Here is a 22,056-nt window from a genome sequence, read left to right as displayed (position 1 = left end):
CTGGGGGGGGGAACGAGAGACTGGGGGGGGAACGAGAGACTGGGGGGGGAACGAGAGACTGGGGGGGGAACGAGAGACTGGGGGGGGAACGAGAGACTGGGGGGGGAACGAGAGACTGGGGGGGGAACGAGAGACGGGGGGGGGGAAAGATGGACGGGGGGGGGGGAAAGAGAGACGGGGGGGGGGGAAAGAGAGACGGGGGGGGGGGGAAAGAGAGACGGGGGGGGGGAAAGAGAGACGGGGGGGGGGAAAGAGAGACGGGGGGGGGGGGAAAGAGAGACGGGGGGGGGAAAGAGAGACGGGGTGGGGAAAGAGAGACGGGGGGGGGAAAGAGAGACGGGGGGGGGGAAAGAGAGACGGGGGGGGGGGAAAGAGAGACGGGGGGGGGGAAAGAGAGACGGGGGGGGGGAACGAGAGATGGGGGGGGGGGAAAAAGAGAGACGGGGGGGGGGAAAGAGAGACGGGGGGGGGGGAAGAGAGACGGGGGGGGGAAAGAGAGACGGGGGGGGGAAGAGAGACGGGGGGGGGAAGAGAGACGGGGGGGGAAGAGAGACGGGGGGGTAAAGAGAGACGGGGGGGAAAGAGAGACGGGGGGGAAAGAGAGACGGGGGGGGGAAAGAGAGACGGGGGGGGGGAAAGAGAGACGGGGGGGGGGAAAGAGAGACGGGGGGGGGGAAAGAGAGACGGGGGGGGGAAAGAGAGACGGGGGGGGGGAAAGAGAGACGGGGGGGGGAAAAGAGAGACGGGGGGGGGAAAGAGAGACGGGGGGGGGAAAGAGAGACGTGGGGGGGGAAAGAGAGACGGGGGGGGGAAGAGAGAGATGGGGGGGGGGAAGAGAGAGATGGGGGGGAGAAAGAGATGGGGGGGGGGAAAGAGAGACGGGGGGGGGAAAGAGAGACGGGGGGGGGGAAAGAGAGACGGGGGGGGGAAAGAGAGACGGGGGGGAAAGAGAGACGGGGGGGGGAAAGAGAGACGGGGGGGGGAAAGAGAGACGGGGGGGGAGGGAGGGGAAGAGAGAGAGAGGCGGAGAGAGGAGACGAGAGAGAGGAGAGAGGAGAGAGGAGAGAAAGAGACACACACACACACACACACACACACACACTGGGGGAAGAGAAGGGACATGGGAGAGGGGATCGGAGGGGAGGGAGGGAACTCAGGGAAGACTGATCACATTCTTCCAACTCCACCCTCTATACACCCACACCCGATTTTTCAGAAAGCTCAGTGCGTGTCACTATTCACTTCATACCCAATAAATCTGTGAGCCACAGACAAAGCCCCATCTACGGTGCAGCAGGATGGTGGGGGTGGTGGGAGAGGGGTGAGGTCAGGAACTTGGGCGAGCTGGGGGCATGAATTTGGCTAGGATGGGGTAAGAACTTTGGCTGGGGTGGCATGAACTTGGGCTGGGATGGCTGTGCTCGATCCTGTCTGGAGACGGCAGTCAGAATGACTCGAATTACACTTTGCAAAGTCATTCAGAACTTGGGCTGGGTGGTTCAATTACTCAATCCAGGGAAACTGCTGGGTGCGTCTTATCCTCCAAGGAGGCCAATCAGCAATCAGGTCATGTGATAATGGAGAGCCAATCAGAGCATTTTATAGTGCAAAGAAGCACGTCCATAATCCATAGCTAGACACGTGGCACAGCCCAACTACCGGTGTCGGGTTCGAGGAGTCTGCGCATGTGCAGGAGGATGGGGGCGGAGTCCAGGGGTCGGTGAAGCACATGCATAGGCGTCGGGGGCAGAGTACAAGGCGCGCAGGCACAGAACACTCAACAAACTAATGCAAATAATCACTCTGTTTAAAAAGACCCATGGCAAAGTGATGTTATAATCACACACTTTACAAAAAAATCTCAATTATAAATAAATATTTAAATGGAGAATAATTAATAACCAATATAAAACTATAACATTCAGATGAATGTTTAAGCATTTAATCACTAGTAAATCATGGTGCAATTTTTACTCAATTTCAAATCTGAGAGTATCGTATTTCTTCCTATATTTTGAAGATGCAAAACAATGAATGTCAAACATAGCACAGTTATGTTTAATTGCAGTGCATGCATTCACCACATTTAAAAGTATTAAAATGACATTGAAAAACTCGAACTCCAAGCCTCTGTCAGACTGCAAACCGATGCCTGATTAGTGATCCATACAGGTCTATTTATTTTGGCTTCAATGAAATTGGAGCATATTAAACAAATTATGTTGATGCAGAAAGAAGCAGAGCTGTAAAATTTCAGCTTAATATCCCATCTGACTGGAGATAAATTGTATCAGTCATTTTATAATATTTTTTAATGGGCACCATCTTCATGAAAATGTGTTCTGCAAGTGGTTTTTCATTTGTCATTTGTTTATCAACATTTGCTGCAATGATGCAAGCAACCATAAATTGTATCGATGGCATCAAGATGAAATAAACATGTGCTTCTTGGTGTTTCTCCCTTACCAAATAAAAAAGCTTATCAAAAAAATATTTCACGATAACAGTGCCTTTTTATAGCATCTCTGAGAAGCTTTGGTAGTTCTGTAGTTAATTACCAGATAAAGTACATAGATGAGAGTGTCATTTTTAAGATTACACATACGAGGGAATTGTACTTTCATAACGTGGGGGTTGACAATAGGAACATGTGACTAGAGCAGCAATGCTTCACTATGACTGTGATTACTTTAGCTATGATTAACCCTGCATCACAAAATGTTCTGACTATTAAAGAGTTAGAATGAGAGTTGTTAGGAATATTTTGTTGGTTAATATCTGCTTTAAAATCAAATACATACGCAATTTTAGCACACGCAGTGCATTTCCAGCTCCCGTCATTGACTATAACGCGACATTCTGTGCACACGCGGTCATTGCAAGCCTGGCACAGGTCCCCTCGGAAGAAAATTAGTCCAAGCGTCTTCTGGCATCGTTTACAGACTCTGTCACTAATTTGCTGGTTTCTTCGATTACCACCGGCACCACGAATTTTGATTAGCTCATTCTTTAACTTCCTGTAATAAATCAGAATCTTATCTCAGTAACTTGCAAAAGTAAACCATGGATTTATCAACAGCCATTATTGACATTACAAAAGCAGAATACTGTGGATGCTTAAAATCTGAAATAAAAACAGAAAATGCTGAAAATACTCAGCAGGTCAGACAGCATCTGTGGAGCGAGAAACAGAGCTAACCTTTCAGATCGATGACCTTTCATCAGTTCCACACATGCTGCCTGATCTGCTGAGTATTTCCAGCATTTTCTGTTTTTATTGCCAACATATTGCTGCTTAGAAGCTGCCCAATCTCACCACTAGCCTAAATTTTCTGATTGGTGATATTTTAATACCAGCGACAACACCGTCGGTGTTCAAATAAGGTTGATCAGATAATCTAAACTGCTTTCAAGGATGACCAGACAAGAGGAGGGCAGCACACTTTATTAATTGGCATGTTCTTATTAAACTAAAGTATTGTTCGGAAAAAGTGTTGCTGTACATCAGTTCTAAAATAAGTATCATACATGTGTTATTTATAGATTGGTTCAATATTTTGTTACGTAAAACAAAGGAAATCATCCCTTCGAGAGTCACCAGCAAATGCTTCCAGCTCAGGTGCAGGACATTCTGAAATGGGAGGGAGAACAGCCAGTTGTCGTGGTGCACATTGGTACCAACGACATAGGTAAAAAAAAGGGATGAGGTCCTACGAAATGAATTTAAGGAGCTAGGAGCTAAATTAAAAAGTAGGACCTCAAAGGTAGTAATCTCGGGATTGCTACCAGTGCCACGTGATAGTCAGAGTAGGAATCGCAGGATAGCGCAGATGAATACGTGGCTTGAGCAGTGGTGCAGCAGGGAGGGATTCAAATTCCTGGGGCATTGGGACCGGTTCTGGGGGAGGTGGGACCAGTATAAACCGGACGGTCTGCTCCTGGGCAGGACCGGAACCAATGTCCTAGGGGGAGTGTTTGCTAGTGCTGTTGGGGAGGATTTAAACTAATATGGCAGGGGGATGGGAACCAATGCAGGGAGACAGAGGAAAACAAAAAGGAGGCAAAATCAAAAGATAGAAAGGAGATGAGGAAAAGTGGAGGGCAGAGAAACCCAAGGCAAAGAACAAAAAGGGCCACTGTACAGCAAAATTCTAAAAGGACAAAGGGTGTTAAAAAAACAAGCCTGAAGGCTTTGTGTCTTAATGCAAGGAGTATCCGCAATAAGATGGATGAATTAATTGTGCAAATAGATGTTAACAAATATGATGTGATTGGGATTATGGAGACGTGGCTCCAGGATGATCAGGGCTGGGAACTCAACATTCAGGGGTATTCAACATTCAGGAAGGATAGAATAAAAGGAAAAGGAGGTGGGGTAGCATTGCTGGTTAAAGAGGAGATTAATGCAATAGTTAGGAAAGACATTAGCTTGGATGATGTGGAATCGAGATGGGTAGAGCTGCAGAACACCAAAGGGCAAAAAACGTTAGTAGGAGTTGTGTACAGACCTCCAAACAGTAATAGGGATGTTGGGGAGGGCATCAAACAGGAAATTAGGGGTGCATGCAATAAATGTGTAGCAGTTATAATCGGTGACTTTAATATGCACATAGATTGGGCTAGCCAAACTGGAAGCAATACGGTAGAGGAGGATTTCCTGGAGTGCATAAGGGATGGTTTTCTCGACCAATATGTTGAGGAACCAACTAGGGAGGAGGCCATCTTAGACTGGGTGTTGTGTAATGAGAGAGGATTAATTAGCAATCTCATTGTGCGAGGCCCCTTGGGGAAGAGTGACCATAATATGGTGGAATTCTGCATTAGGATGGAGAATGAAACAGTAAATTCAGAGACTATGGTCCAGAACTTAAAGGAGGGTAACTTTGAAGGTATGAGGCGTGAATTGGCTAGGATAGATTGGCGAATGATACTTAGGGGGTTGACTGTGGATGGGCAATGGCAGACATTTAGAGACCGCATGGATGAACTACAACAATTGTACATTCCTGTCTGGCATAAAAATAAAAAAGGGAAGGTAGCTCAACCGTGGCTATCTAGGGAAATCAGGGATAGTATTAAAGCCAAGGAAGTGGCATACAAATTGGCCAGAAATAGCAGCGAACCTGGGGACTGGGAGAAATTTAGAACTCAGCAGAGGAGGACAAAGGGTTTGATTAGGGCAGGGAAAATGGAGTACGAGAAGAAGCTTGCAGGGAACATTAAGGCGGATTGCAAAAGTTTCTATAGGTATGTAAAGAGAAAAAGGTTAGCAAAGACAAACGTAGGTCCCCTGCAGTCAGAATCAGGGGAAGTCATAACAGGGAACAAAGAAATGGCAGACCAATTGAACAAGTACTTTGGTTCGGTATTCACTAAGGAGGATACAAACAACCTTCCGGATATAAAAGGGGTCAGAGGGTCTAGTAAGGAGTGGGAACTGAGGGAAATCTTTATTAGTCGGGAAATTGTGTTGGGGAAATTGATGGGATTGAAGGCCGATAAATCCCTAGGGCCTGATGGACTGCATCCCAGAGTACTTAAGGAGGTGGCCTTGGAAATAGCGGATGCATTGACAGTCATTTTCCAACATTCCATTGACTCTGGATCAGTTCCTATGGAGTGGAGGGTAGCCAATGTAACCCCACTTTTTAAAAAAGGAGGTAGAGAGAAAACAGGGAATTATAGACCGGTCAGCCTGACCTCAGTAGTGGGTAAAATGATGGAATCAATTATTAAGGATGTCATAGCAGTGCATCTGGAAAATGGTGACATGATAGGTCCAAGTCACCATGGATTTGTGAAAGGGAAATCATGCTTGACAAATCTTCTGGAATTTTTTGAGGATGTTTCCAGTAAAGTGGACAAAGGAGAACCAGTTGATGTGGTATATTTGGACTTTCAGAAGGCTTTCGACAAGGTCCCACACAAGAGATTAATGTGCAAAGTTAAAGCACATGGGATTGGGGGTAGTGTGCTGACGTGGATTGAGAACTGTTGTCAGACAGGAAGCAAAGAGTAGGAGTAAATGGGTACTTTTCAGAATGGCAGGCAGTGACTAGTGGGGTGCCGCAAGGTTCTGTGCTGGGGCCCCAGCTGTTTACATTGTACATGAATGATTTAGACGAGGGGATTAAATGCAGTATCTCCAAATTTGCAGATGACACTAAGTTGGGTGGCAGTGTGAGCTGCGAGGATGATGGTATTAGGCTGCAGAGTGACTTGGATAGGTTAGGTGAGTGGGCAAATGCATGGCAGATGAAGTATAATGTGAATAAATGTGAGGTTATCCACTTTGGTGGTAAAAACAGAGAGACAGACTATTATCTGAATGGTGACAGATTAGGAAAAGGGAAGGTGCAACGAGACCTGGGTGTCATGGTACATCAGTCATTGAAGGTTAGCATGCAGGTACAGCAGGCGGTTAAGAAAGCAAATGGCATGTTGGCCTTCATAGCGAGGGGATTTGAATACAGGGGCAGGGAGGTGTTGCTACAGTTGTACAGGGCCTTGGTGAGGCCACACCTGGAGTATTGTGTACAGTTTTGGTCTCCTAACTTGAGGAAGGACGTTCTTGCTATTGAGGGAGTGCAGCGAAGATTCACCAGACTGATTCCCGGGATGGCGGGACTGACCTATCAAGAAAGACTGGATCAACTGGGCTTGTATTCACTGGAGTTCAGAAGAATGAGAGGGGACCTCATGGAAACGTTTAAAATTCTGAAGGGTTTAGACAGGTTAGATGCAGGAAGAATGTTCCCAATGTTGGGGAAGTCCAGAACCAGGGGTCACAGTCTAAGGATAAGGGGTAAGCCATTTAGGACCGAGATGCGGAGGAACTTCTTCACCCAGAGAGTGGTGAACCTGTGGAATTCTCTACCACAGAAAGTAGTTGAGGCCAATTCACTAAATATATTCAAAAGGGAGTTAGATGAAGTCCTTACTACTCGGGGGATCAAGGGTTATGGCGAGAAAGCAGGAAGGGGGTACTGAAGTTTCATGTTCAGCCATGAACTCATTGAATGGCGGTGCAGGCTAGAAGGGCCGAATGGCCTACTCCTGCACCTATTTTCTATGTTTCTATAGCCAGGTGAAGAAAAAAACTTCTTATTCAGCCGTACGATGTGCCCTGATCACAATTCAGAAAAGCACTCCCACCCCCTCTAACAGCTTGAGATTTTTTTCCATTCCTTCGGCCTTGAAATCAGATTACCAATTTAATGCTGAATAGTGGTCAGTTGTGCCAAAGTCATTTCATGTAGAAGGATCCTTACAGCTTATAGAAGAGATTGTCATCCAATCAACTAGGAGCAGACAGGCAAAACGAATCTTTATCTTAGGAACGCACATGTGTTTAAAGAAGCATATGTTACTCAACAAAAATATTATTCAGACACAATGGAATATCTCTACCCTTGCAGCAAAACATTATTGGTTGTCACTTTAAAGAGAAACTGCTGGTAGAGCTTCATGACTATCTCTTAGCGTCTAAGATGCAATATCACGGACTATTGGTCTGAAACTCTTTGGGGTCTAAATTTCTTAGTGCCGCAAACCCATCGCTAATCTGGTGGTGCACAGCAATGGCTCACCAGAACAGAATAAGTCAAGCAAGTTGCGACTGCCAATTAGGTGCCTCGACGCAGCTCACTTGTCACAGCCTTACAAATGTCGCCCCTTACAGAGGCCCAGTGGTAAATCTGAAAATAAAGGGGGGGTGGGGGGAATTGGATGGGTGATAACGGGCTACACTTGTTTTGTGGAGCCAGGAGAAGCACTGCTGCTCCTTTCGACTCCAGAAAATACTAAAAAATGTCCATATATTTGGCCATTTTGAATGGCCTTGTTTGAAATTAGGGTGACCTAAAAATAATACTGTGTTTAAATGATTGTATGTTTCTGCTCGACAAGTAAAGGGTTAATATTATGTTTTACCTGAGAATGCTCAAGTTTCGCTTTCCTAGGAAGACTTGCATTAAGACAGTGTTTTTAATGAGTTAGATTAGAGAATACACAACCTTTTGGCTTGGTCTTTAATTTGGCCAACAAAGGCCCAAGCTAATGTTTCTTCCATTATTGCTAATAACCAATTATAATGCTAAGGTAGAATTTGCAGTTTGTTTAACAGAACTGCTTGCGAAGATAATTAAAAGTTAATTAGTATAGAATAGAAGGAATGGGAGTTTGAGTATCCATGACGACCAGCTGTAGTGAGACAGTTCTGACTATGGGTCTCTGATTAATGGCCCAAGGTTGTACCTGAGACATGCTGGACCAGGGAGGACAAGACAGGATGAGATAAGAGACTATGGGCCTGAACTTGGTGGCCTTATCGCCCGTTGCCACCGAGATTTTTGGGCGGTCTCCCCTCGGTGCCAGTTTCCACTAGGCCTCCCACCGGTGGGAGGGGAGGACCGCTGGGAACCGCCTGTTGACGGCCGCTAGTGCGCAAGGCGCGTAAGCAACCTCCTGCCTGCCGAACTGGCAGATTCCTCCAGGCGGGAGTTGACGGCAGCAGGGGGAAGGACCGCTGCGTGGAGGTAGGTCTAACCACAACAGTAAGTATGAAGACCTGCAAAAAAAGGTTAGTAAACTTCTTTTATTTATTTATTTTTTTGCAGCGATTCATCTGGATGGGGTCCCCTGAATGTTTTCTAGTGCTTTTTTTAAACTATGCAAATGTGTGTGTGTGTGTGTGTGTGTGTGTGTGTGTGTGTGTGTGTGTGTGTGTGTGTGTGTGTGTGTGTGTGTTGGCCCTACACCCCCCAACCTGGGCCCGACTCAATCCTCGGTGGCACTTTGGCGAGGATTGCATTTGCCGCCGAGATTGGGAACTTTCGCCCAGGTTCATGGCGCAAGTCATTTTTTTGCCGCCAGGCAGTGTTAGCAGATCTTTTGGAGGAATCTTGCTGCCAAAACACCGCCAGGTCTCTTGGCGGTCCTTTGGGCGGCACTTAGGCGGGCCTTAGCATTGACCAAGTTCGGGCCCTATAGCTTTGAGGGAACAGGACAGTTGAGATAAGAGGGGCCAGGTGGATGGATTGGCCTTCAAAACTATAAACAAGAAAAGATGCGTAGTGGTTGTGAAGACCCCTCCTTCAGGGTGGATCTTCATCGGCAAGTTTGGACAAAGAACTTGAAGCCCCATTAAGGTATTGAGTTATTAGGAGAACCTCTATAGGCCAAAAGGTGTTGTCAATATCCCATTCCAGGCCCACCCCTAAAAACACAATAAAAGTAACACCGAAGGCCCATCCCTGCAAATGGTGGAGGTAAGAATCAGGAGTTGGGCTGGTCGAACATTCAGCGCGATCCCATGCTTTACCGAATGAGGTGCTAGACGAGAGAAAGAGAAGCCGCAAGCCAGAGAACTGTTCACGTGCACCATCCATTTGTCTGATCGGATTGAGTAGCAGCTACTTGTCACAGTCGTACGTTTTTGGTGTATAACTAATGTGTTATATTCCATCTTAAATCTGATTAACTCACAATATACCCATCAGATTGGTTTACAATCGATCTGGATTATTAAAGTGACTAGAGATAGCCTTAACATGGCTATTTCTAACAGCCTCCAGCGGTCCCTTTAAGAACTGTTAGTTAGTTAGGCTGCTCCAGTCCTGGAAGTGCCATCGGAGCTTGTGCATTGCAAACTCCGACTGGGACAAATGAATTTAGGAGTCCAGGTCTGAAATGAATGAAGGAGCCTCATTGCAATATCGAAATGAGGCCTGCGATCATTTCAGACAGCTCCAGGGCCGCCTAAAATAAGGCCCCAACCAATTTAGCAGAGGCCCAAACTCCTATGCAGATTAGGCGTGGGCCTCTGCGCTGCTAAATTACTTATAGTTGTGTAACAATGTTAAATTTTATAACAGTAACAAGAAATAAAGAGCAGGTAATTGAATATATAAGATGCTCGGCTGGAGTTTTCTCTTTGCCAATACAAGTATGTGCCTTCAACTGGCTTCCACAGCTTTGCTAAAAATAGCACTGTTCTGATAGAAAAGGTCAAGCATGTCATGAGCGAGTTGCACAATTTAGTAAATAACGGCCACTAATAAAATAACTCTACCTCACAGGCAATATGTGCAACATATGATTTGCTCTTGCGGTAAAATCTTCAAGTGAGGCATTTCTGAAGTTGTAAAGGCCTCTCGTACTTAGTTCACTTAGAATGAATTTGGCCGATATAAATAATAGTCGCAATATGATCATTGTTGAATGTGTATACTACTCTCTGCCATAATCCTCACAATAAGGTAATGTTGAACTTTAATATTAGTCATTTGGAAGTTTTTAAATTACTGAGGGGATGTGTGATTTAAATTAAAATACATGAAACACTTGGAAATAACCATTTAACAACAATAATAGGCTCAAATATTTATTTGCTGGCAAATTAGTGTTTTCATTACCGCTGACTGCTCCCAAAGTACACGAGTGACAAAAAAAGTGACTAATATGTGAATTATTCACGGCAAGATACAATTAATTTAATCTGCAATTGCACTGTACTGTGCCAGACAAAATAAACACTAATTTCCTGGGGACTCAGTGATATTGCAGTGCCAAATCTCTCTTCCCTTTTGTATTCATCATTTTGGTTATATTACAGTGTGCAGTGATCAGACCCAGAACAACAAACAGTCAAAGCTCCATTAACTAGATTCACTAGATCTAACCAAAATATACCCTTTGAACCTTTCTATTGGCACATCTTGCAAACATTTTGCTTTCAGAACTCTTTTCTAAAAAAAAATTAAAAGTAACAACTTGCTTTTCTCCTTGCAGGTTTCTAACCAACAAAGATATTGCTCCAAATTACACCTTGCCTGCCTGCCAAAACACAGGATTTAATATTATTCTGCCGCAATCAGAGATATGTGCTAAATTCCAAACTTGCGATCAGTCAACGTACGGGTTAACAGATCATCCACATGAATGACGAAAAACCAATTTCTGGTGTAGATTTGGGCTGTTTGCCCACCAACTTTTCAGCAATTGCATACAAAAATGTTATGGTTGACAAGGCCTGTTTGCATAAGAACATATGAAATAGGAGCAGAAGTGGGCCATTTGGCCCCTCGAGCTTGCTCCACCATTCAGTGAGATCATTGCTGATCTTCTACCTCAACTCCACTTTCCTGTGCTATCTCCATACACCTTGATTCCCTTAATATCTAAAAATCTATTGATCTGCATCTTGAATATACAATTTGCATAACCGTAAGGGGATTCCTCAGGCATGTTTTAACCATTTTCATATCAGAAATTGGATGATTTAACTGTATCAAATTAGATTTTCTTGTTTCTGCAAAGACTGGAGTTTTAATGGTGTCGATAATTATCAGCAAAATAAAATTTTTACTAACCAACCTAAGATGTAGTGAAGTTGGTGCAATGAAGCTAATTAGGAATTAAATTCCAATCTTGTAAAGTAATTGTAATTAGATCTGATTACGGGATTCCCTTCTGAAAGGATGTAAAATCTAATTCTGTGTCCGGATTGGAGGAGCAGGCCCATGTGATCCCAGATACGTTTCCGCACAGGATGAGCCTTGGACCATTACGCTGACATCAGGATGCAGCGTCAAAGAGCAAGTTTACAAAGGAGTACCCCCATCAGGTAGGTGCGTATTCTTTTCGCAGGTCTGCAGCGTACTCCGGACCAAGGCCGCAGACCGCAATTTTTGAGCCATAGAATTTACAGCACAGAAAAAGTCCATTCAGCAGTATTAACCAGCTCCTTCCTTAATGTGTAATGAGATAAGATTAATTAATTATCTCATGGTAAAAGGATCCTCTGGGGAAGAGTGATCATAGCATGTTAGAATTTCAAATTCAGTTTGAGGATGAGAAACTTGGGTCTCAATCTAGTGTCCTGAACTTAAATAAAGGCAATTACAAAGGTATGAAGACAGAGTTGGTTAAAGTGAACTGGGAAAATAGATTAAAGGGTAAGACGGTAAAAAAGCAGTGGCAGACATTTAAGGAGATATTTCATAACTCTCAGCAAAGATATATTCCAGTGAGAAAGAAAGACTAAGAGAAGAATGAACCACCCGTGGCTAACTAAGGAAGTTAAGGATGATATTAAATTGAAAACAAAGGCATACAATGTTGTGAAGATTAGTGGAAGGCCAGAGGATTGGAACATAATTGGAACCAACAAAGGACAATTAAAAAAAAGGAGAGAGAGAGAGGAGAGACTATGAGAGTAAACTATAAATATAAAAACAGACAGTAAGAGCTTCTACAGGTTTATAAAAAGGAAGAGAGTAGCTAAAGTAAATATTGGTCCCTTAAAGGACGAAACTGGGGAGTTAATAATGAGAAACAGGGAAATGGCAGAGACTATGAGCAAATATTTTGTATCAGTCTTCATGGTAGAAGACATTAAAAGCATCCCAATAATAATCATTAAGGGGCTATAGGGAGGTTGTGGAGGTGTGGGGGTGGGGACTTAAAACAATCACTATCACTAGATAAAAGTACTAGACAAACTAATAGGACAAAAGGTGGACAAGTCCCCTGGACCTGATGGCCTGCATCCTAGGCTCTTAAAAGAAGTGGCTGCAGAGATTGTAGATGCATTGGTTGTAATCTACCAAAATTCCCTGGATTCTGGAGAGGTACCAGTAGATTGGAAAACTGTAAATGTAACAACCCTATTAAAGAAAGATGGGAGACAGAAAGCAGGATACTGTAGACCAGTTAACCTAACATCTGTCATTGGGAAAATGCTAGAGTCCATTATTCATCATCATAGGTGTTATATATGTATTCTTGTATTTACTTTGTACAGCCACCAGAGGGCTCATCCCCTGGAGTCCCAAGGGATCCCATAATTCCTTGGGAGCACAGGTATTTAAGGAGGCTTTACAGGTTGGAGAGGCACTCTGGAGACCTGCAGCAAAAGACTAAAGTCACACTTCAATTTGAGCTCACAGGTGTTCAGTCTGACTCTTTCTCCATACACAACAACTGGCGACGAGATACAGATAGCGAACCCAAAGATGCAGAGAACAGTGGGCATCCTGGAGAAATTTTCAGAGGGAGATGATTGGGAAACTTTTGTGGAGCGACTCGACCAATACTTTGTGGCCAATGAGCTAGATGGGGAAGAGAGCGCTGCCAAATGAAGGGCGATCCTCTTCATCGTCTGTGGGGCACCAACGTATGGCCTCATGAAGAATCTGCTCACTCCAGCAAAACCCACGGAGAAATCGTACGACGATTTGTGCACACTGGTGCAAGAGCATTTGAACCCGAAGGAAAGCGTTCTGATGGCGAGGTACCGGTTCTACACCTACAAAAGGTCTGAAGGCCAGGAAGTGGTGAGTTATTTCGCTGAACTAAGACACCTTTGCAGGACATTGCAAACTTGAAGGACATTTGGAGCACATGCTCAGAGACTTTTTCGTACGTGGCATTGGCCAGGAAACCATACTTCGCAAACTTTTGACTGTAGAGACCCCAGCCTTGAGCAAGGCCATAGCGATAGCCCACCAGTGACAATACTAAGCAAATCTCTCAGCACACGAGTGCTGCTACAAGTACTGTGAACAAAGTGATGTTGTTTTCGAATCGTAACGTACAAGGCAGGTCACACAACCTGCAGCTACACGTCCGCAGATGTCTCAGAGTCCACCATCAAGGATGATGAATATAAGGCCATGAACACCTTGTTGGCGCTGCAGGGGTGATCATCGTTTCCATTCATGCCGATTCAAAGGATACAGTTGCAAGGGCTGTGGAACAATGAGACACCTGCAACGAGTGTGCAGGCGAGCTGCTAAGCCTGTTAAACCTGCAAACCACCACGTTTCAGAGGAGGACAGATCCAGGGAGGATCACGATGAAACAGAACCTCTGATAGAGGAGGCAGAAGTACATGGGGTGCACACATTCACCACGAATTGTTCCCTGATAATGCTGAATGTTGAACTAAATGGACTCCCAGTGTCAATGGAGTTGGACACGGGTGCGAGCCAGTCCATCATGGGCAAAATGACTTTCGAAAGGTTGTGGTGCAACAAGCCCTCAAGGCCAGTCTTAACTCCAGTTCGCACGAAACTAAGAACTTACATGAAAGAACCGATTCCTGTAATCGGCAGTGCTACCATAAAGGTCTCCTACGATGGAGCGGTGCACAAGCTACCACTCTGGGTGGTACCGGGTGATGGTCCCACGCTGCTCGGCAAGAGCTGGCTGTGAAAAATACGCTGGAACTGGGACGACGTCTGAGTGTTATCGCCTGCTGGTGACACTTCGTGTGCCCAGGTCTTAAACAAATTTTCTTCACTGTTCGAACCAGGCATCAGGAGCAAAAGTGCAGATCCACTTCATTCCGGGGGTGCGACCCATCCGTCACAAGGCGAGAGCAGTACCGTACATGATGAGAGAAAGGGTAGAGATCGAGCTAGACCGGCTGCAAAGAGAGGCATCATCTCACCGATTGAGTTCAGCGAGTGGGCCAGTCCTATCGTCCAAGTCCTCAAGGGAGACGGCACCGTCATAATCTGTGGCAATTACAAAGTAACTATCAATCGTTTCTCCTTGTAGGACCAATACCCACTACCAAAGGCCGACGACCTCTTTGCAACGCTGGCGGGAGGAAAGACGTTCACGAAGCTGGATCTGACTTCAGCCTGCATGATGCAGGAACTGGAGGAATCATTGATGGCCCTCACCTGCATCAACACGCACAAAGGTCTTTTTGTTTATAACAGATGCCCGTTTGGAATCTGATCGGCGGCGGCGATATTCCAGAGAAACATGGAAAGTTTACTGAAGTCGGTCCCGCACACCATGGTCTTCCAGGACGACATCTTGGTCACAGGTCAGAACACAGTCAAGCATCTGCAGAACCTGGAGGAGGTTCTTAGTCGACTCAACCGCGTGGGGCTCAGGTTAAAATGCTCGAAGTGCGTTTTCCTGGCGCCTGAAGTGGAGCTCCTGGGAAGAAGGATTGCGGCGGATGGCATCAGGTCCACCAACGCGAAGACTGAGGCAATCGAGAACGCATTGAGGCCACAGAACGTGACGGAGCTGTGATCGTTTCTGGGACTCCTGAACTACTTCGGAAACTTCTTACCAGGTCTCAGCACCTTGCTAGAACCACTACATGTCTTACTACGAAAAGGGGAAGAATGGGTTTGGGGCAAAAGCCAAGAAAATGCCTTTGTAAAAGCGAGAAAATTGTTATGCTCAAACAAATTGCTTGTGTTGTATGATCCATGTAAGCATTTGGTACTAGCATGTGATGCGTCGTCATATGGCGTCAGGTGTGTATTGCAACAAGCTAATGATTTCGGGAAACTGCAACCGGTTGCTTATGCATCCAGGAGTCTGTCTAAGGCTGAGAGTGCCGACAGCATGATTGAGAAAGAAGCGTTAACGTGTGTCTATGGAGTAAACAAAATGCATCAATACCTGTTTGGGCTAAAATTCGAATTGGAAACTGACCATAAGCCACTTATATCCCTGTTCTCAGAGTAAAGGGATAAATACCAATGCATCGGCCCGCATCCAGAGATGGGTGCTCATGTTGTCCGCATACAACTATGCCATCCGCCACGGGCCAGGCACAGAAAACTGCGCCGATGCTCTCAGTAGGCTGCCATTGCCCACCACAGGAGTGGAAATGGCGCAGCCCGCAGATCTAGCCATGGTTATGGAAGCATTTGAGAGTGAGCAATCACCTGTCACTGCCCGGCAGATCAAAACCTGGTCAAGGCAGGACCCCTTATTATCTCTAGTCAAAAGCTATGTGCTTCACAGGAGCTGGTCAATTGTCCCAGTGGAAATGCAGAAAGAGATAAAGCCATTCCAGTAGCGCAACAATGAAATGTCTATACAGGAAGACTGTCTTCTGTGAGGCAATCGAGTAGTGGTCCCCAAGAAGGGGAAAAGCACCTTCATCAATGACCTCCACAGTACCCACCCAGGCATCGTAATGATGAAAGCGATAGGCAGATCCCACGTGTGGTGGCCCGGTATCGATGCGGACTTAGAGTCTTGCGTTCACAGATGTAATACATGCTCGCAGTTAAGCAATGTACCCAGGGAGACACCGCTAAGTTTATGGTCTTGGCCCTCCAAACCGGGGTCTAGGGTACACGTCGACTATGCAGGCCTGTTCTTGGGTAAAATGTTCCTTGTGGTTGTAGATGCGTACTCCAAGTGGATTGAATGTGAGATAATGTCGGCTAGCACGTCCGCTGCCACTACTGAAAACCTGCGGGCCATGTTTGCCACACATGGCCTACCCGATGTCCTGGTGAGCGACAACGGACCATGTTTTACCAGTGCTGAGTTCAAAGAATTCATGCCCGTAACGGGATCAAACATGTCACATCTGCCCCGTTTAAACCAGCGTCCAATGGTCAGGCAGAGAGAGCAGTGCAAACCATCAAGCAAGGCTTGAAGAGAGTAACTGAAGGATCACTGCAGACTCGCCTATCCCGAGCCCTGCTTAGCTACCGCACGAGACCCCAATCACTCACTGGAATCCCACCTGCTGAACTGCTCATGAAAAGAGCACTTAAGACAAGGTTCTCGTTAGTTCACCCCGATCTACATGAACAGGTAGAGAGCAGGCGGCTTCAACAAAGCGTATACCATGATAGCGCAAATGTGTCACATGAGATTGAAATCAATGATCCTGTATTTGTATTAAATTATGGACAAGGTCCCAAGTGGCTTCCAGCACTGTCGTGGCCAAAGAGGGGAGCAGTGTGTTCAGGTCAAACTTTCAAATGGACTTATTCACCGGAAAAATTTGGACCAAATCAAACTCAGATTCACGGGCTATCCTCAACAACCCACCTTGGACCATACCCTTTTTTAATCCCCCAACATACACACCAGTGGCAACCGGCACCACGGTTGACCACGAAGCAGAACCCATCATCCACAGCAGCCCAGCAGGGCCCAACACACCAAGCAGCCCAGCAAGGCCAGCTGCACAGCAGCCCAGCAAGGGCCCAACAAATGATTCAACAACACCAGCTTTCACACCGAGACAATCAATTAGGGCAAGAAGAGCCTCAGATCGACTCACATTGTAAATAGTTACACTATTGACTTTGGCAGGGGGTGGGTGGTGGTGGGGGGGTGGGGGGCGGGGAGGCGGGGAAGGAGAGTGTTGTTATACATGTATACTTGTATTTACTCTGTACAGCACCAGAGGGCTCATCTCCTGGAGTCCCAAGAGATCCCATAATCCCTTGGGAGCACAAGTATTTAAGGAGGCTTCACAGGTTGGAGACACTCTGGAGACCTGCAATAAAAGACTAAGGTCACACTTCACTTTGAGCTCACAGTGTTCAGTCTGACTCTTTCTCCATACACTACAATAGGCAGTCCCTCGAAATCGAGGTAGACTTGCTTCCACTCTTAACATGAGTTCTTAGGTGGCTGTACAGTCCAATACGAGAACCACAGTCTCTGTCACAGGTGTGACAGATAGTCGTTGAGGGAAGGGGTGGGTGGGACTGGTTTGCCGTACGCTCATTCCGCAGCCTGCGCTTGATTTCTGCATGCTCTCGGCGACGAGACTCGAGGTGCTCAGCGCGCTCCCGGATGCATTTCCTCCACTTAGGGCGGTCTTTGGCCAGGGACTCCCAGGTGTCAGTGGGAATGTTGCACTTTATCAGGGAGTCTTTGAGGGTGTCCTTGTAATGTTTCCACTGCCCGCCTTTGGCTCGTTTGCTGTGAAGGAATTCAGAGTAGAGCGCTTGCTTTGGGAGTCTCGTGTCAGGCATGCGAACTATGTGGCCTGCCCATCGGAGCTGCTCAAGTGGGGTCAGTACTTCAATGCTGGGGATGTTGGCCTGGTCAAGGATGCCAATGTTTGTGCGTCTGTCCTCTCAGGGGATTTGTAGGATCTTGCGGAGACATCGTTGGTGGTATTTCTCCAGCGACTTGAGGTGTCTACTGTACATGGTCCATGTTTCTGAGCCATACAGGAGGGCAGGTATTACTACAGCCCTGTGGACCATGAGCTTGGTGACAGTTTTGAGTGCCTTGTGCACTGGAGGCAGTGTTGGATCTCATTGTCAATACCTGCTCTTGTTGATAGGAGGCTCCCGAGATAAGGGAAGTGGTCCACGTTGTCCAGAGCCGCGCCAAGAATCTTGATGACTGGGAGGCAGTGCTGTGCGGCGAGGACAGGCTGGTGGAGGACCTTTGTCTTACTGATGTTTGACGTAAGGCCTATGCTTTCGTACGCCTCAGTAAATACATCGACTATGTCCTGGAGTTCAGCCTCTGTATGTGCGCAGACGCAGGCGTCGTCCGCGTACTGGAGCTCGACGACAGAGGTTGGGGTGGTCTTGGATCTGGCCTGGAGACGGCGAAGGTTGAACAAGTTCCCACTGATTCGGTAGTTTAGTTCCACTCCAGCGGAGTGGAGCATGGCAGCGAGGAAGATTGAGAAGAGGGTAGGGGCGATGACACAGCCTTGCTTGACCCCTGTCCGGACGCGAATTGGGTCTGTGATGGATCCGTTGGTAAGGATCAAGGCCTGCATGTCGACGTGGAGCAGGAGGAGGATGGTGACATACTTTTGGGGGCATCCAAAACGGAGGAGGATGCTCCATAGACTCTTGCCGTTGACAGTGTCAAAGGCCTTTGTAAGATCGAAGAAGGCCATGTATAAGGGCTGGCGCTGTTCCCTGCAGCTATCGCGCTGCAAAAATCTCATCCATTGTTCCCCGTAGGGGATGAAATCTGCACTGCGACTCCGGGAGGAGCTCCTCGGCCACAGGGAGAAGACGGTTGAGGAGGACTCGAGCAGCGACTTTCCCAGTAGCTGATAGCAGGGAGATTCCTCTGTAGCAGTCACAATCACTGCATCTCTAAAGATCTCCCAGCATGCTCTCCTCCCTCCAGATGAGAGAGATGATGCCATGTATATGCCTGTCCACCATACTTCAGTGCCTCAGCAGGGATTCCTCCCGCTCCCGTAGCCTTCTTGTTTTTTAGCTGTCTTATGGCTTTTTCTACCTCGTGCAGTGGTGGCGAGTAGTATGCTGTGGAATGGAGTAGAGAACACACGAGCCAAAGGCAGAGTCTCGATTGAGGAGATTTTTGAAGTGTTCCTTCCAGCGGGCCCTGACTGCCTTGGTGTCCTTGATGAGTGTTTCCCCATTCTTGGCCAGCAGCGGGGTGGGGCCTTTGGACCATAGGTGGCCTTGACTGCAATGAAAAATCCTCGCACATCATGGCTGTCAGCCAGTTGCTGTATCTCCTGTGCTTTCTCCATCCACCACCTGTTGTTTAGGTCCCGGGTTTTTTGTTGGACCTCAGCCTTGAACCGTCTGTAATGCTGCTTTGGTGCTCCAGAGTTGGGTTGTTGTTGAAGGCTCAGAAATACCCTGGGCTTGCAATCCATTAGCTCTTGAATCTCCTGATCATTCTCATCAAATCAGTCCTGGTGTTTCCTGGTTGAGTGACTGAGCGTCTCTTTGCAGGCACTGGTTATGGAGGCCTGGAGGGCAGACCAAGCGCTGTGGGCATTCTGCGTCTCAGGGTCATCAAGACACGCCAGGTTAGCTGTGAGGCATTGACTGTATAGGGCTCTCTTACCTGGGTCCTGAAGTGCCCCGGCATTGACTTTTTTGCCCCACTGCTTCTGTTGCCCCCTCCGCTTTGGGGCTATGTTGATGTCAATGATGGATCAGATTAGGCAGTGGTCTGTCATGGCGATCCCTGGCTCGGACAATGACATAGTTGAGCAGGTGCCAGTGTTTGGAGTGAGGATTTTGCCACAATGCCTTGTATTTGTCCCTCTGGCGGAACAAGGTGTTGGCGATGACAAGTTCATGTTTTAGACATTGTCAGGAGTAGGGTACTGCTGGAGTTGGCTTTCCCTACCCACTCTCTGCCAATCATGCCTCCCCAGAGCTCTGTGTCCTTGCCGACCCTGGCATTGAAGTCAGTTTGTCGCCTGCGGGGACGCAGGACAGGGAATTTGCGAGATTGGAGTAAAAGCCCTTTTTGGCCTCATCTGTTGCATCAAGTGTCGGGGCGTACTCATTGATGACTGTGGCACACTGGTTCCAGGATAGGGTGAGTCGAAGAGTCATGAGGTGTTAGTTAGCCCCGCAGGGGGAGTCTTTGAGATGGTCGACCAGATCGTTTTTGATGGCGAAGCCGACTCCGTGGAGGCGGCGTTCTTTCTCTAGTTTCGCTTTCCAGAAGGTGGTGTAACCTCCACCTTGTTCCTTGAGCTGGGTCTCACTTAGGGCAGCGATGTTGCTATCAAAGCGTCTAAGTTCCCGGGCAACTATGGCGGTGCGGCATTCCGGCCTGTCGCTGTTGGAGTTGTCCATGAGGGTCCTGACTGTAATGACTCGAGAGTCTTGTTACGGTAAACTGCCTCAGGTGTAAACCTGATCTAATTTTATTCATGCCCAAAGTACCCGCGTGACATAATACCCACGCTTATATACCAGTGACCGCACACACTCACATACAGCCCAATGGCCTCCGACAGTGGCGCCCTCTGGTGTCTGGTGACCCCAAGCATTAATACATAACAACATCCCCCTTTCAAAATCTTAGCAGTCTCTTTACAAATTAAGAGAGTCTGGGACTTTCTGCTAACGTGTTGATCGTCTCAGTTCAACTTTAGTTCTGGACGAGCGTTCGGAGTCAGTTGTGACTGAAGGTTGAGTAACCAATCTGATGGGAGTGGCAATGACCACATCAGAGACTGAAAGTCCAGGTTCAGTAATGACAGCAGAGTCATAGAAACACAGAAACATAGAAAATAGGTGCAGGAGTAGGCCATTCAGCCCTTTGAGCCTGCACTGCCATTCAATTAGATCGTGGCTGATCATTCCCTCAGTACCCCTTTCCTGCTTTCTCTCCATACCCCTTGATCCCTTTAGCCGTAAGGACCATATCTAACTCCCTCTTGAATATATCCAATGAACTGGCATCAACAACTCTCTGCAGCAGGGAATTCCACAGGTTAACAACTCTGAGTGAAGAAGTTTCTCCTCATCTCAGTCCTAAATGGCCTACCCATTATCCTAAGACTATGTCCCCTGGTTCTGGACTTCCCCAACATCGGGAACATTCTTCCCGCATCTAACCTGCCCTGTCCCGTCAGAATCTTATACGTTTCTATGAGATCCCCTCTCATCCTTCTAAAGTCCAGTGAATAAAGGCCCAGTTGATCCAGTCTCTCCTCATATGACAGTCCAGCCATCTCTGGAATCAGTCTGGTAAACCTTCGCTGCACTCCCTCAATAGCAAGAACGTCCTTCCTCAGATTAGGAGACCAAAACTGTACACAATATTCCAGGTAGGCCTCACTGAGGCCCTGTATATCCCTGCTCCTATACTCAAATCCCCTAGCTGTGAAGGCCAACATACCATTTGCCTTCTTAACCGCCTGCTGTACCTGCATGCCAACTTTCAGTGATTGATGATTGATGGTGGGGCGGGCAATAATCAAGGGAATAATGGAGGCATGTGAAAAAGGAACGGCAGTAGTTATGGGGGATTTTAACCTACATATCGATTGGTCAAATCAAATCGCAGGGGGTAGCCTGGAGGAGGAATTCATAGAATACATACGGGATTGTTTCTTAGAACAGTATGTAACAGAGCCTACAAGGGAGCAAGCCATTTTGGATCTGGTCCTGTGTAACGAGACAGGAAAAATAAACGATCTCCTCGTAAAAGATCCTCTCGGAATGAGTGATCACAATATGGTTGAATTTGTAATACAGATTGAGGATGAGGAAGTTGTGTCAGAAACGAGAGTACTATGCTTAAACAAAGGGGACTACAGTGGGATGAGGGCAGAGTTGGCTAAAGTAGACTGGAAACAAGGACTAAACGGTGACACAATTGAGGAACAGTGGAGGACTTTTAAGGAGCTCTTTCATAATGCGCAACAAAAATATATTCCAGTGAAAAAGAAGGGTGGCAAGAGAAGAGATAACCAGCCGTGGATAACCAAGGAAATAAAGGAAAGTATCAAATCAAAGACCAATGCGTATAAGGTGGCCAAGGTTAGTGGGAAACTAGAGGATT

At 46.8% G+C, this 22,056-nt stretch overlaps 1 protein-coding gene across 9 annotated transcripts in view; it reads right to left on the bottom strand.

The window, feature by feature from the left end:
* The window catches only part of sytl5 (synaptotagmin-like 5), a 322,939-nt gene that overhangs the window by 88,272 nt on the left and 212,611 nt on the right, over positions 1-22,056 (bottom strand). For all 9 annotated transcript variants that reach the window (XM_070893405.1, XM_070893414.1, XM_070893411.1 and 6 more), the window contains exon 3: positions 2,802-3,017. In XM_070893405.1, coding sequence (XP_070749506.1) covers positions 2,802-3,017 — 216 coding nt within the window. The remainder of the gene's footprint in view (positions 1-2,801; positions 3,018-22,056) is intronic.

Source organism: Pristiophorus japonicus, chromosome 11 (genome assembly GCF_044704955.1).
Source record: "Pristiophorus japonicus isolate sPriJap1 chromosome 11, sPriJap1.hap1, whole genome shotgun sequence".
Taxonomy (NCBI): domain Eukaryota; kingdom Metazoa; phylum Chordata; class Chondrichthyes; family Pristiophoridae; genus Pristiophorus; species Pristiophorus japonicus.
This window is presented reverse-complemented; position numbering and strand designations above follow the sequence as displayed.